This window comes from Vigna unguiculata, chromosome 8 (assembly GCF_037176805.1).
Source record: "Vigna unguiculata cultivar grain cowpea cultivar isolate G323 ecotype 2 chromosome 8, ASM3717680v1, whole genome shotgun sequence".
In the NCBI taxonomy this organism is placed as follows: Eukaryota; Viridiplantae; Streptophyta; class Magnoliopsida; order Fabales; family Fabaceae; genus Vigna; species Vigna unguiculata.
The window spans coordinates 193,891-210,042 of NC_140799.1; the positions used below are offsets into that span (position 1 = coordinate 193,891).

General features: G+C 35.9%; 2 protein-coding genes and 1 pseudogene across 2 annotated transcripts; all 3 read left to right on the plus strand.

Annotated features, from left to right (window-relative positions):
- Positions 1–5,894: 5,894 nt before the first annotated feature.
- On the plus strand, positions 5,895–7,534 carry LOC114194198 (uncharacterized; annotated as a pseudogene).
- Positions 7,535–8,908: 1,374 nt separating this feature from the next.
- LOC114194048 (putative 12-oxophytodienoate reductase 11) lies at positions 8,909–10,808 on the plus strand. The gene is made up of 5 exons (XM_028084084.2): positions 8,909–9,114; positions 9,192–9,332; positions 9,479–9,609; positions 9,691–9,867; positions 9,971–10,808. The coding sequence occupies exons 1-5, from the start codon at positions 9,014–9,016 to the stop codon at positions 10,588–10,590; spliced, it is 1,170 nt and encodes a 389-aa protein (XP_027939885.2). The 5' UTR covers positions 8,909–9,013; the 3' UTR covers positions 10,591–10,808.
- A 1,081-nt stretch (positions 10,809–11,889) lies between these two features.
- On the plus strand, positions 11,890–14,468 carry LOC114195385 (putative serine/threonine-protein kinase PBL21). Its single transcript, XM_028085837.2, has 3 exons — positions 11,890–12,787; positions 12,945–13,239; positions 14,378–14,468. The coding sequence occupies exons 1-2, from the start codon at positions 12,002–12,004 to the stop codon at positions 13,215–13,217; spliced, it is 1,059 nt and encodes a 352-aa protein (XP_027941638.1). The 5' UTR covers positions 11,890–12,001; the 3' UTR covers positions 13,218–13,239; positions 14,378–14,468.
- The last annotated feature ends 1,684 nt before the right edge of the window (positions 14,469–16,152 follow it).

A 16,152-nucleotide genomic window follows, 5' to 3' on the forward strand; every position in this document is an offset into this window, starting at 1 on the left:
TTCCTCCAATATTTACATTGTCACGACAAATCATCATTTTTGCATTGTGACTTGAATAATCATCTCTCAATTCCTCAACCATGTTTCCCTCAAAACAGACCCCTTGAGTGCCCAATTGAGTTATACGATAAAACATATCTATATCCATCCTAATTTTCACATGCTTAACTTCACTAAGAATAACCCCTTCCTTAGTAATTTGTAAGTTGGAATAAAATACTCTAACTAATTCCGGATAATAACGTTGACGATTAGTCAAAAAAGGTAATAATCTCAAGTTGTGGAGTATATCATAGCACTCAAAGTTTTGCTCAGCAATAAAATCATCAGGATATCTGGGTTCAAGAATATCTCTGGCAGAAAATTTTGAAGTATACCTCTCATATTGTGCTACGGAAGAGAACAGTCTCTGTGGTTGTGAAGGTCCAATTATTTCTTCAGGTTCGTTGACGGCGGGACCACGGCGGCAAGCACCGACTTGAGTCTTGCGTTTCCTTGACGATTCTGCCATTTTAGGGTGTTTCTGAAGATTTTAATCGGTGGGTTTTGTAGATAATTAAAAATGAGAAAGATTGCAACAAACGGGAGGTGATTTGGTTAAGAAATGAAGGCACAATGATGAAATCACGGAGGAGAGAAAGGGGGCGCGGGTGGGGTTTTTGGGATGCAGCGGCGGAGAGAGAAAATGTTGTTTTTATAGTGGAAGATGACGCGTAATCGATTACAGGGTTTGTGTAATCGATTACCACGTTAAAAATAACATTCCAGGGGCTCCTAGTAGTGGTGTAATCGATTACAGGGTTTCGATAATCGATTACGACGGAAAAAATTAAGTTCTAGTAGCTCGTGTTAGAGTTGTAATCGATTACAGAGTTTATGTAATCGATTACCAATCTAGAAATAATTTTGCAAATTCTCCTGTTAATCGATTAAAGGTGTGTTGTAATCGATTACGAAGGTATTATTTATGTTCCAGGTTGTCATGTTACTTAAGTAATCGATTACAGGCTTTGGTAATCGATTACATTGTACAAATTTGGGCTTGTGTAATCGATTACGCTCATATCAGATGTCCAAATTTTGGTCATGGTAATCGATTACACTTTCATGGTAATCGATTACCGCACGCATTGTTGCTGAAAATTAATTGTGGTGAGGGATTACAGCATAACATTTTTTTTAGCATTTGTACTCCATTAATAAAAAAGTTTAACATATTCCATTAATTAAAGAAAAATAAAATGATAAATAAGTTGCACATAAAACGATTTACGGCAACCATCTGTATCTTCTTCTTCCCCGGTGATCCACAAACCATCCAGAATTGATATCTTGGTATTCTTCAGAAGGTGTTGGTGGTCTGATGTCTCTAGTTTGGATGAAAAGCTCGATATAGGAAGAGATGCGCGATTTTTTGACAGATTGGTCTAGACTTTGTACGTGTTTCCAACGACTGATCATTTGTGAAACATTAAAGTCACATTTGATTTCCGCGGTGTCATGAAATAGTCGCCTGTTGCGTATTGTTGAAGGGTGACGATAGTCAATTTGTTTGACAACTCTACGGTCACCACACTCGACTAATTGAGTTACGATTTGTAATAATTCATTGTAGGTGCAATCATGTCTGATGGAGAAGGTTTTCGTGGCATCGGAACGAAACTCAAGACCAAAACCAGATCGACTCTCTATGATATCAGCACCCCTTAAAAGTCCACCATAATAAAGAATAGTTGGTGAAGTTGGGAGAGAGTTTGAGGATGATGATGATGGGGTGTTTGTAGTTAAAAGAGAAAGGATTTCTTCAGGTGATCTTGTGAAGGTCACATACAATTCAATCATGGTGTTGAAAGTGAAAGAAGACTTACATTCCAACATTTGAAAAACATGTTCATCTGTCTTTATTTCAAATGCGTCATAGACAATATTTCCTTCAGAAGTCGTTGTGGGTCGTCTGAAGTATAGGTTGTTAATGGTTGTGTGTGCCTGGCTTGGAATGGCTGCACAAACTCTTTGGTTCAGCATGTTGTATGTGCAGTTGTATGGAATGCGAACAATCTCCGAAGTCTGACATATGAACTTCACCCCATCCTCACAGAGTTTCATTTCACCATTTGTGTATAAGGCAGCTATGTAAGAATTGGTGAAATCCTGCGACTCTGTGATGCCAAACATTTCAGGGGAAAATTGTTCCATCTTTCGGTTTTCAATTAAGAAAGAAAAAGAGGAAGGAGATGCCAAGCAATTGATGTGTTGGAAAGTTGAAAGTTTGCATTTGATGCAGTGTGGGGATGTGGTTTTTATAAGCATAGTAGTTGCACAATTATTGAGTGAATCAAGAAAGACAAAATGATAAAGGTTGAATTCATTACGTACATGTGCAATTGTCATATTGAAATAGTACACATACATAGTACAATATTCTCCCATAATGTGATAACTTTATTTCACAACAACATTATTCAACGGTGGCTGCATGTGCCGCATGGTGGCCTTCGTGTCGGTCGTCGAGGTCGTCTCTCAGGTTGTGGGGGAGGAGGGGGTGACTCACTTTCATCATCAGTATCTTCCACTTTCATAGATTAAGAACCTCCTTCTGAAACATTAAATGGAATTTCAGGTCTGTAGTATGGTTGTGAAGATGAGGCGCCTCAGTATGCAGATGGTGGAGTTAGTGATGATGTCCCAAACATTTGTGATGGAACACCCCCATAGCTGGAAATATGTGGGCCAGATGAACCACCATAATATTGCGCTGGATCAGATCCAAAGTTTGAAGGCGCTGGAAAAAAACCATATGAAGTAGGGACCTGTTGAGATGACGATGGAGGATGCATTCTGTGATCCCAATTCCCAAAACCAGCAGTTACATTTTGTGACTGAAGGAGGCCGGAAAAGGGTGTATCCGGATGAAACTGCTGATGTGAAGGCGGATTCTGATATTGCTCCGGCATGTCATACTAAAACAAAATAACAAATTAAATTTTATTATTTAAAATCAATTATAATCGAAACTTTAATTAACATGCAGTGAATGAAAAAATGATTCTCACTTCATCATCGGATGATTGCGCAATAGCCGTGATATACCGGATGGTATGGTTTATGTACCATTGCATGTAGGGCGAGTTATCACGCAGATGGCCACTTTTGGTGAAAGGTTCACCCTGAACAATGGAATTATGGCGATTATTCCATAGCATGATAAAGCGATGGTGATATTGCCTCCAATTAATTTCCCCCCTTCCTTGGAGATCAATTCGGTGAATCTCATCCAAGTTCATCGGGTCGGATGAGATGTTTTGTCGCCAACCAAACTGTCTGACTACCCGGTCAACTTGGTGAAATTCAACCGTCGCAAAACATATAAGAGGAACCAATGCCCGACTAATTGGAGAAACATTTATGATTATCATGCGACTAACATGTGGTTGTCGATATGGTGTCCATAAACACTGCAAAAATTAGTGTTAATAATTTAAAAAAAAAACGAAGGGAATTTCAAGAAACAAAATAGTAGAGCATTGGTGATAATGAACCTGCTTTGGTTGAATTTGATCAAATTTTTTTCGGAAGCCCACCACAGTAGTTTGGTCATGGAACACAGAACGTGTTTGCCGACACCACCTCACACTTAAGGGGAACGCAAGCCCAGCCACAATCTCGTCCTCCATGACTGGTTGTATTTCTGAAGAGATGCATGTAAATCTCTCCCACGCCCAACGCTGGAGCAATAACATGCATCCACCAATGTTGTCTTGATGGAATTTTGTGTTGTGATCCAGTGCACGATAGAGGCATGCCAATACTGCGGAACCCCAACTAAAATTTGAAATATGCTCCAAATCCATTAACAATGGCAGGAACATAAAATGCACGAGATTGGCTGATGTATCCGGCATCAACATGCTGCCAATCAAAATGAGGATGTGTGCTCGTGCATACTGTCCAACGATAGTCAGTGTTGCGTCATCCGGTAATTCTCGGAATCTGCTATTTAGTCATGATAGCTTCATTTGGTTCCCTGTAATCATATTTTCGGGAGGAATATCCCCCAATAAATCTTGACACAATTGTAGCAGGTTTCCAGAACTTCCACCGGTCACGGGTTCACCATCAATTGGCATCCCCAGTTGCAGTGAAACATCTTCCAGGGTAACAGTTGTTTCTCCGAGTGGCATGTGAAAGGTGTGAGTTTCAGTTCTCCACCTTTCACATAATGCTGTTACCATTAGGTGGTTAATCTCCATATTACTCACTTTTAGAACGTGACCAAAACCAGCTGCATCAATTAACATTCTGACCCTAGGGTCAATAAGATCTGTATGTTTTAGTATCCAGATAGAATGGCGTCGTGGCCGGAGGACCTCTCGTTTCTTTCCCAAATCTGGTTGGTGATGTGATCGTCTTGATGACGCAACACGGACAAGTTTGCTGGCAGGTTGTTGTTCTGAGTCATAATAAACTACGTAAAAGTATATGAAAATATTAACAAAATATCATTTCAAGTTAATCACTAACAAAACAAACAAAAAACAAATTATCATAAAATTGACCGAACCTGTTAGATTGACGGAGGACAAATTAATTTTGATACGCTGCAAATCCAACTACAATGGGAAGGCAATGAAGTATTCAGTGATGTGAATGTTGCACCTGATATAGGTATTTAAACTACCTCACCACACTATTCACTCGCATGCCTTACTTTTCATTTTTCTCTCTCTCACGTAGCAAAGCACCTGTCTAAAAAATAGGAGCCTATTTTCCTACACCTCCATGCACACCACCACATGGCTTCTTCTATTCACCACACAAACCTTCTTTTCAATAATAATAACACTTTCAGATAATCTCATACTATTTTTCAAATTTGCAGGTGGCAGAGACATTTCCAATCAAACCATTATTGTGAATATTATCATGCACAACAAAAAAGGATGCATTATTTTCAATAGTAATGTGCAGAAGCGTGATTTATTGTGAGTGCAGAAGCGTGAAGTTGTAATAGTATCATGGCAGGTGCAGCAGTCCAGGAATCACGCCGAATTGGAGAATCAAAAAAGTGTAAGAAGAAAACGTCATGGGGGTACACGTTTTTCAAATGAAAGTGTAATGGGGGGCACGTTTTTTGAATAGAAAACGTGTGGGGTGCACATTTTTTGAATAGAAATCGTGTGGGGGGGCACGTTTTCTGAATAGAAATCGTGTGGGGGGTACACGACTTCTCTATGAAAACGTGTGGGGGGTGCACGTTTTCTAAAAAAATTTATTTTTTTTCTTTTCGCACCCCTACCCACTCCTTTTGCACTCCAACCCACTCCATTTGATTCTACTGACTAAAACGCTTATATATTCTACCACACTACCATTGTTTCTCCTATCAAAACTTCTCTGCATACCAAGCTTCACATCTGAAATATCCTGATCTATTTTTCGATCTGAAATATTCGGGTCTACACTTCCATACCAACATGGTCATAATGAGTTCGTGAAATTATGGAGGATCTTCTTCGTTTAATCCAATCGATGACGAATCTGTCATTCCAGACATTGTCGAAGAGTTTACTTCCGATGATTTTTATGAAGACAATGCAGACAATCAAGAAATTGTCCCGATTCCTCCTATGGATTACAATCCCTATGAGGAAGTCGAACTACAAGAACACATGCAATTCGATTCTAAAGAGGCAACAGTGTCTGCCATCAAACATTATCACATCACTAATGGATACAACTTCAACGTGGTAGAATCAAAACCGCATCTTTATGTTGCACGATGCATCCATTACAACAATGGATGTCAATGGCGTTTGAGGGCTAGTTATAGTAAAATCCGACATCATTAGGAAATCAAGTCCATTGATGGTACACATACTTGTTTCTCTACATTAATGTCACAAGATCACTGCAATCTAGATTCGACCCAAATTGCTTCCATTGTTTTTCATTTGGTCTGCACAAATCCAAGCATTCGCATCAAAAGCTTGGTCGCTGACATCAAAAGTCGTTACGGATACACAGTCACATATAGAAGAGTATGGATTGCGAAGGAGAAAGTAATTACAATGGAGTATGGTGATTGGGACCAATCTTATAATGAAGTTCCCAGATGGTTACTAGCTGCCCAACAAACCAATCCTGGGACAATTTTTCAACTTTCCAGTCCTCCAGTTAATATTGATGTTGAGGATGAAAGTTCCACATACATCATGGAACGTTGCTTTTGGGCATTTGGACCATGCATTGAAGGTTTTAAGTATTGTAAACCTGTTGTTCAAGTGGATGGAACCTTTTTAACAGGCAGATATCATGCCACCTTGCTAACTGCAATTGCTCAGGATGGAAATAGAAACATATTTCCTTTGGCATTTGCAATAGTAAAAGGTGAGACAAAGGAGGCATTGATTTGGTTTTTTCAACTACTACGAGAGCATGTAACTCCTCAGCCAAATCTCTGCCTAATTACTGATAGAGGCAAGGAAATTTTGTCAGCCCTACGAACGGAAGAAGTTGACTGGTAATCAGACAATCTTCACTCTGTCTACTGCATACGTCATCTGGGTTCCAACTTCAACAACTGCTTCAAAAATGCCGATCTCAATAAACAATTCATTAACTTGGGTACGACGTTTTCCTAACTTTAAATTCCAGATGCACAAAATATTTCCTATACATAATATTTTTTCATTTTATTTTATATTTCTTTTTCACAGCTTATGAAGTCAAACAATCTACCGTGCAAGCAAAACTTTCAGTTATAAGGTCCCAATTCCCACAAGCAGTAGCTTGGATTGATAAAATTCCCTTACATAAGTGGTCTCAGGCTTATGATGGGGGGCGCAGGTACACGAACATGACAACAAACTTGGCGGAGTGCATGAACTCTGTGCTTAAGGGGGCTCGCTCATTACCTATCTGTGCACTATTGAAAATTACATTTCAAAACATAAATGCTTGGTTTGTTGAACGCGGCTTAAAGGCAGACTCTATGTTAAGAGCTGGCCATCAATATCCAGAAGATGTCACAACCTTGCTCCAACAAAATCATCAGAAATCTGCATATTGTCATGTTCAACGCTACGATCGAGATAATTCAGAATTCGAGGTGCAAGAGATATCGAGCCCCCATCACTATCGGCCAAAACCGATCTCATTCACTGTCAGATTAAACGATTGGTGGTGTGATTGTGGTCACTTCCAAGCAAGTCGATTACCCTGTCATCACATCATAACTGTTTGTTCTTTTGGTCATATGCCACTTTCAAATTTTATCGATCCAGTTTACACCCTTGATAACATAAATAAGGCTTATCAAGTCCAATTCCACCCCCTGCGAAATGAGGACTATTGGTCAACATATACAGGCCCTGATTTCACTCCAGACCCCCAAACTAGGCGTAAGGCTTCGGGACGACCTACAACGACTATGATCCATAACGAAATGGATCAACCCGTTACGGATAAGCCAAAAAAATGCTCTTATTGTCGCACTGAGGGTCATCATAGGGGACAATGTCCATTTCACCAATAATTTGTACATTTTTTATTTCAATTAATTTAATTTTCAATGTTTTCTTCTTCTTTCTACAATGTTAAAACTAAGACAATTTTATATGAACATTAATATTTCTTATGCCTTCATCAACTACAAGTTGAAATACTTTATTCTTTTATGGACAAAAAAACTTTATAAAATCAGAACAAATTATTATGCTCGCCTCTGTATCCAATTATAATTTAATCACCTTTTTTTTTAAATTTGAACTGTAATCGATTACAATGCTATTGTAATCGATTACAATTCACTCGAACAAAATGCATTAACCATGTAATCGATTACACTTCGTCTGTAATCGATTACATTACACCCAGAAAACAGCAACACATGCAGTAATCGATTACAGCATACGGTAATCGATTACTGGATGAAAAACGTATCCCCCCGCACGATTTCATCTAAAAACGTGCAGCCCCCCAACGATTTCCTTTGAAGATCGTTCACCCCCCCACACGATTTCCTTTGAAGATCGTCCACCCCCTACACGATTTCGCTCATTGACAAATTCTGACCGAACAACGTATGGGGGCTACACGATTTCTTCATACGAAAACGTGCACCCCAAAACGTTTTGCCTACTTCTATAATTTTTTAAAAAACTGCCTACTTCCGTAATAACCCAAACTCATTTGCCTAGAAGGGAAAAAAAACCCATGAATTTGATATAAATGTCCTTTTAATACAATTTTAAATCTTCGGCACTAACTTTGAAAACCTATTTTTTAATTTATAATCCTAATTTAAAAGTCTACTAACAAATGTATATAATTTGGCACAAGATTATATGAAAAAACATAAGCAGTAGATATTTAAATTGAAAAAAAAAAATAACAAATAAGTAAATCCTGTAAATTTTTGTAGATTCATTGTCTCTAATAATTTCTTTTTACAAACATTTATTTCATGCTCACTTTCATTCTTCCCCTGTTAGATTTCTTTTGGTTCGTATACCCTTCCTCTTTAGAAGATTTGTTTACAAACTTATTTATGAGTTTTGCTTTCACTATTTGATGCCTTTTCTCGATGTTTATTTCCTATAGCCTTTTAGGAAAAAAAATGTCTTCCAACGCAACATCAACCTCCAAAACATATTTTCTCATCTTTTCTAATCATATTGTTAACATTGAGAAGATGGATAAGGCTAATTATTCGACTATTGAATCACTTATTGTTTCTATAAATGGTGTGCAAAATACCAATCAACTAGGAACATTACTTCAATGGGATAATTCATGTAATAATCTCTTTCAATCACCTTCTTTTAGTCCTTAAAGTCATTGACTTTGGTGCAATTAATCACATAGTTGTTGGACTTTTTTCCACGGATTCCTTTTTTTTTTTATTTCCACAGGTAGCATATTGATATATAAATGACTTAACTCTTATATATATATAACATGGTATTCAAAATCATACAAATTTTGAAATCATCTGGTTGTAAGTGGGAGAACTATGGACATGAGCAGGAAAGAAGAAAGCAAAAGAGTTGATGAAGGAGAGGTTATACCCCTGCTCACTCCATACAAGATGGGGAATTTTAATCTATCCCACAGGTACCCTTTCTCTTTCTTTTCTCTATCGACGTGTGTACATATGCTTGCTAATCATGATTTTTTATCATCCTGTTTAGGATAGTGTTGGCACCATTAACACGATCGAGGTCTTACAACTTCGTCGCTCAGCCGCATGCTGCTGTATATTATTCTCAGAGAGCAACTAAGGGTGGCTTCTTGATTGGGGAGGCCTCCGGGGTGTCTCCTACAGCACAGGGGTACATACTCTTCACTATTTTTTTTTCCCATGTTTCATATCGTCGTATATGGACCACACGTACTCTATCTAGTAATGTACGGTACGTAGTTGTTCTTCTAACCCATGCATATATGCGTGGCTGGATTGGATTTGACCAAACCAAAGGTACCCTAACACACCTGGAATTTGGACAAGAGAACAAGTGGAAGCTTGGAAACCCATTGTGAGCGCTGTTCATGAAAAGGGAGCTATTTTCTTTTGTCAACTTTGGCACGCCGGAAGAGTCTCTAACTCTGGTATATACTAAAAGTTAAGTTTATGATTTGATAATGAAAACAACTGACGCTGATTATGAATTTATTTGTATACAACTGTAGAATACCAACCAGATGGCGAAGCCCCGATATCAAGTACAGAGAAGCGACTTCGTAAGGATATTACAAATGATAAAGCAACAGCTGATAGATACGCAACTCCTCGCCGGGTGAGAACCGATGAAGTCCTCAAACTTGTCAATGACTTCGTCGTTGCTGCTAAAAATGCCATTGAAGCGGGCAAGTATACGTTTGATAGTGATATTCGACTCTCAATCATCGTCATTTTATAAAAAATAACCATCTTGTGTTTTGTATTTTGATGTTGTTGACATACGTACAGGTTTTGATGGAGTGGAGATACACGGGGCGAACGGGTACTTACTGGACCAGTTTCTAAAGGACAAGGTGAACGACAGAGATGACGAATACGGAGGAAGCTTAGAAAATCGTTGCCGCTTCCCACTGCAAGTGGTGAAGGCAGTGGCTGATGAGATCGGAGCTGATAAGGTTGGGATTAGGCTGTCGCCATTCGCTGATTATAACGATTGTGGAGACTCTAACCCTCAGGCATTGGGGCAATACATGGCTGAGTCATTGAATGAAGTGGGGATTCTGTATCTTCACTTGATTGAGCCCAGGATGGTAACACAATTCGAAAAGTTTGACACCAAATGGTCCCTAACACCAATGAGGAAGGCCTTCAAGGGGACTTTTATTGTGGCTGGTGGTTACGATAGGAGTGAGGGAAACCAGGCTATATCTAGCGCCGCCGCCGATTTGGTCGCTTATGGACGCCTCTTTTTGGCCAATCCAGATCTCCCCGCAAGATTTGAAGTGGATGCTGAGTTAAACGAACCCGACGCCACCACCTTTTACACGCCTCACCCTGTTCTTGGATATACGGATTATCCTTTTCTTCACCCTGTAGTCATCCATTCACTTACAATGTTTGTATCATAATTGTTCTACTGCTTTTCTCTGTGTCATTTTGTCATTTTCTAAGTTTACGTCTTCATATAAAGGGCTTGGATGTTCCTTCACGAATTCAGTACTGAAGTATGCTACATCCGCAAAAGACAGCAGCTTATTTTATGTCTCTTTTCTCTTCACTCTCTCTATCCTGTTTCTCTGAAACCATGACAGTTTATCAAGTAAATGCTTCCTCCAACTTGTATTTTTCCCTTTTGGATCACCATTTTAATCTTATTTGTTTTTCATCCTCTGCTCTTAATCCACACCCTTCTGCTCCTCCTTACTCCAAAGTTGAATATTTTTTTTTCATTTTTTTATAGTTTTTGTACTATATCTATAGAGAAATTTTTTTATTCAGGCGTTATGTTTGCTAATTTTTTTAGTTTTTAGAATGGATGAGTAACAACGAATTGAATAAAAAGTTAAAATGTGTTAAAAGTATTTTTGCCTTATTTTATTTTAAAAACCAAGAAGGAGGTATTATATTTTATACAGTTCTAAAGACTATAGGTTAACAAACATGTTCTTATGGCAAAAATCTGAGTGGTCTTATCTAAATAAAAAATGAATCATTTAAACACTAAGGTGACAAAATAGTTTTTTTTAAATCTAAGAACTCTAAGAGTTAACCTTTAACTTATAAGTAAAGTAATTACAAAAATAATAACCAATTGACTCAAATATTTCTCTTATACACAAAATATTAATAAAATATTAACAAGTTGCAAGACAAATTTAGGTATAATTCCTAGATCCACAAATTTTAGGTAAGACCGTCTTATAAGAATCAAGTTGGCCCGAACAACTAATACAATACACATGTCTTCTAGATATATTGTTTTTAAAATCAGAAAATACTTTTTAATAACGAAAAACAAACGTTATGTAACAAGTCCTTCAAAGCTACTTTGTTTAGTAATATATTAATTGATATCTAAATTACATACCTATATTAATTAATAATTATATATGTCAACCTTTTGATACAATAATAATCAAGGTATAAAAATTTTATAGGATATTTCATTATATTTTGAAAATTACTTCGTTCGTTCAAATAAAAGTATTGATAAAACATTACATTATATGAAAAATTTAATCGGCTTGAAGAAAACTCCATATTTATTATTATATATAGAAAGAGAAAGAAAGAGGCGGTGTGATTGGGCTAAAGAAAGGAGGAAATGGTTATATAGGCGTTAATTTGGATATAGTTAGCGTGTTGCAGTTGGCATGCGCTAAAATTAGTGTTCGAAAATTGGCGTGAAGGGGCAGACATAGATAGAGAGTTTTGTATATTATGATTAAAGAATGAAAGAGAATGGTTTGTGTTAGGTTAGATTATACAGAGATATAGAGAGAGAGAAAGAGAGATTGATGTGATTTAAGGGAGAGAGGGATGAGCTGCTTTTGTTCTGGAACTCGTCGGAAGGATGTGGGCCTTGAGAGCAGTTTACGGTCAAACTCAAAGACGAAGTCGAAGAGATCGTCTGCAACGAGTTACAGTTTTCGCGAGCTTGCAGCGGCGTCGAGGGGTTTTAACAAAGAGAACTTGATCGGGGAAGGGGGTTTCGGAAAGGTGTACAAGGGTCGTCTCTCTACAGGGCAGCTTGTGGCCATAAAACAATTACGTCTAGATGGTGAAACTCATCAGGGTAATCGGGAATTTGTGACGGAGGTTCTTATGCTCAGCCTCCTCCACCATTCCAATCTTGTCAAATTGCATGGCTACTGCACCCATGGGGATCAGAGGCTTTTGGTTTACGAATACATGCCCATGGGAAGCCTCGAGCAACATATCTCGGAGAAGAAAGCACTGAGCTGGAGAACTCGACTCATGATTGGCTTGGGCGCTGCGCGGGGCCTCCAGTATCTACACTGTGTAGCGAATCCTCCGGTTATCTATCGGGACCTGAAATCTGCCAACATCTTGCTAGACAGCAATTTGCACCCAAAACTCTCTGACTTTGGGCTTGCGAAGCTAGGACCCGTTGGAGACAATACCCATGTTTCCACCAGAGTGATGGGAACATACGGGTACTGCGCCCCCGAGTATGCCATGAGTGGCAAATTAACTCTTAAATCTGATATCTACTGCTTTGGCGTCGTCTTGCTCGAGTTGATCACCGGACGCAAGGCCATGGATGTCACTAGGAAACAACGGGAGCAAAGCCTGGTTGCATGGGTAAATAATAAATAACATTAACATTAATTCATTCTCGTACATATATATATATATATATATATATATATATATATATATATATATATATATATATATATATATATATATATATATGTTTATGTTTCTTCATCCATTATTCTTAAATTTCTTGATCCAGGCTCGCCCATATTTGAGCGACCGGAGAAAGGTTAATCAGATTGTTGACCCTCTTCTGGAAGGAAACTACCCCTTACGTTGTTTGCAGAATGCAGTTGCTATAACTGCAATGTGCCTCCAGGAGCAACCCAATCTCCGTCCCTCCATAAGTGACATTGTTGTTGCGTTGGAGTACCTGGCCTCCGAAAGTGTCTCTGAAGTCACCAGGCACCGTTCACGCAGCCCACCACGCCAATCACTCTCGATATCCGATACCCAAACAGACCCACACTAGAATTCACCATCTTTTCATCCCTGTAATATATTCATCATCTTCTTCTTTTTTTATTTTTTTTCTATATATTTTTATTACCTTTCTTATTTTATATTAATTACTCCCTCTCAATCTTTTTTTCTTGCTTCCAATACTTTGCTTTTACTTTCTAACACTTCACTCTAAATTCACAAAATGAAGTAACTATATATATATATATATATTATAGGAATTAAAAGTATAAATAAAAGGTATCATATAGGGACTCAAATAAAAAATGAATTTTACCAAAATCATTTCAGAATTTATGAAAAAATATATGTTCCAAAATTAAAAGAACTATTTTTTGTCCATATGATTTTAAACTAAATAATTTCCAAGCACAGAAGACCAATAACATGGTCAATTTGTTTTCTTTCTACTCTTAATTTATATTTCTTCAATTATATTTTATGTAGTTGTTGATATCAAAGTTTTATACCGATCAATTTACAATTTGTAAATGTCAAGTTTAATACAACATATATCTAATCAATTGCTTGTTTCTTCAACCATTTTTTATATAATGGAATAAATTATTCTTTCTTTGATATGTAGGGGAATATAATGGAATAAATTGTAAAAAGTTTATTGTTATTCAATAAAAATTATTATGTATAAGTTTACTGATTTTTTTACTAAAGTTATCATATAAATTGGTATATCATGTTTTTTGGGTTGATAATTTATGTTTTTACTATATCTAGAGTGTTTTTTTCTTAACTTGTTTCTTATTATAATTTTTTTCTTCATTTTTAATTGATGGTGATGTTTTTATTTCATATAGAGAGAGATATATAAAGATACTTAAATTTTGTTTCAATATACAGCTTGTATTTTAACTTAATTTGATCTTTTTCTTTTGATAATGACATTAATATATATACCATTCAACTTCACGTCATGAACTCTTAAGAATATTTTTTAGAATGATTCACAAGCAAAAAATAATAAGGAACTGGTTTTAACTTTATAAAAGAAGTAAAGTCAAGAGTTGAAAACATTTTTGTATTAACAAGAATTTCAATTAAAGATTTTACAAAGTCAACAATTATATAATTGATAGTTGAAAATGCATATAATTATGATTGGAAAGTATGAAAATAATGTAGATTATTGATGATTTTGATTGCATGTAACAGAGAAGGACATTTAATCCTTAAACAAGAGTGAAAAGTTGCCTCCCCGACATGAAGATGGACAAATTGGCTTTCCTTTGGATCCTCAAATCACATTGATTCAGATATTGTTTCTTCTAACAACTCTTTGGGTTTAACCTCATACACTATTTCTAAGGAACAATTATTCTAAGCTTGGTCAGGTTCCATTCATGATATTGCCAGCATTAGTAAGCGGAAGAAACACACTGCAGCTGATAGCATTGGATTTATCAAAACCCGGGAACCCTCCAGGATAAACTTAAAGAACAATATGTTGTTTTAAGTTTATTACTATATTAAATAGTTTATTAAGTAACGTGTTATTTTTCATTAAAATTTTATTTAAACTAGAAGAAGTTTCATTCCTATACACTTCTAAATCCCTTTTCTGAAACATTTGATAAAAGAACGTCAGGGAGTGAAAATAGAGAAGAAAATTAAACGAACGACAATAAAAATGAAATTGTTTGAATAAAGGGAAAGAGAGTGGAAATAAGTGAAAAGATTGTAGATGATTCTATTAATGTATCATTACATTTTTTTATATATTAATATATTTAAAAAGTAAATTGTAAAATATTTTTTAAATCATTTAAAATAAAAAATAAATTTTAAAAATAATATTAAAATAAATTTTAATATTTTTATTTTAATATAACTCAATATTTTAATATTTTCATTTTATTATAATATAATATAAAATATATTTATTTAATCATTTACATACCTTTATCATATATATACTTATAATATTATAAGAATAATAAGTTACGTTTTGATTTTTAATCGATTATTTACAAGTTTCTTCTAAGATCTCTCATTATACAGGAAGAAGTGAAAAATAAAAAATTGAATTCATTTTTTTGTGTTTGTTAAACTTTTTTCCTTTTAAAATTGATACAGCATTTCATTTCACCCCTCTCTATTCATGCGGTACATATATCTCCATTCGAGTAATTAAATTAAATTAAGAGTCCCTAAATTGGAATTTGTTCCTCTCTATTCATGCGGTACATATATCTCCAATTTTTGTTAATTTTTTTTAGGTTTCGAACGCATTTCTCAGTAAATATTGAGCCGATAATGTGTCAAACGACGTTAACAACTCCAATATTAACATGAAACACATTCAACATGTTGAAAAAAGTCAACAAAATTGGGTTAAAAGGACTACAGTCATTCATTTTTAAAGTTTAGGAACCAAAATTTATCGAAGTTTCGACCAAGGATGAATTCCAAATTTTGACTAAAGTTCAGGGACTAAAAACATACTTAACCCTTAAATTAATTAATGTTAGATTTAAATAACACTCAGTAAATAAATTGTATTATTATTATATTCTAATTATATATGTATCGTCTTGGTCGTCCAAGGTCCGACCCGATTCATGAAAGCTTATGAACCTAGAAATTTGGGCCTAATTGATATTTTATTAAGATATTTTTTATTTGAGATATTTTTGGGTCAGTCGGTTATCATATTTGTAATTGTTTTGTTTTGTCTATAAATGAGAGATTAACCCTCAGGATCAGGGGATGATTTTCTGGCTTCAGTGTGCTCTTTATTGTATGTTAAATCAGAAAGATTCTTATAATTTTTGTCTTCGGTAAAATTATTCAACTTTTTGCCGGAATAATATACAAAATATTGCTCTTGCTATACACCTAATCGGTAAGTTTGAAATCAAAATCGGACGGACATCGACAATAACATTATATATATGTATATATATAAAAGTTAAATATATTTATGGCCG

Bases quoted from the DNA above. Each gene is read 5' to 3' on its own strand.
- LOC114194048 (XM_028084084.2), top strand. From the start codon at position 9,014: ATGGACATGAGCAGGAAAGAAGAAAGCAAAAGAGTTGATGAAGGAGAG. The intron at 9,115-9,191 runs GTACCCTTTCTC...CATCCTGTTTAG, and splicing joins AATTTTAATCTATCCCACAG to GATAGTGTTGGCACCATTAA. The intron at 9,333-9,478 runs GTACATACTCTT...ACCAAACCAAAG, and splicing joins GTGTCTCCTACAGCACAGGG to GTACCCTAACACACCTGGAA.
- LOC114195385 (XM_028085837.2), top strand. From the start codon at position 12,002: ATGAGCTGCTTTTGTTCTGGAACTCGTCGGAAGGATGTGGGCCTTGAG. The intron at 12,788-12,944 runs GTAAATAATAAA...TTCTTGATCCAG, and splicing joins AGCAAAGCCTGGTTGCATGG to GCTCGCCCATATTTGAGCGA.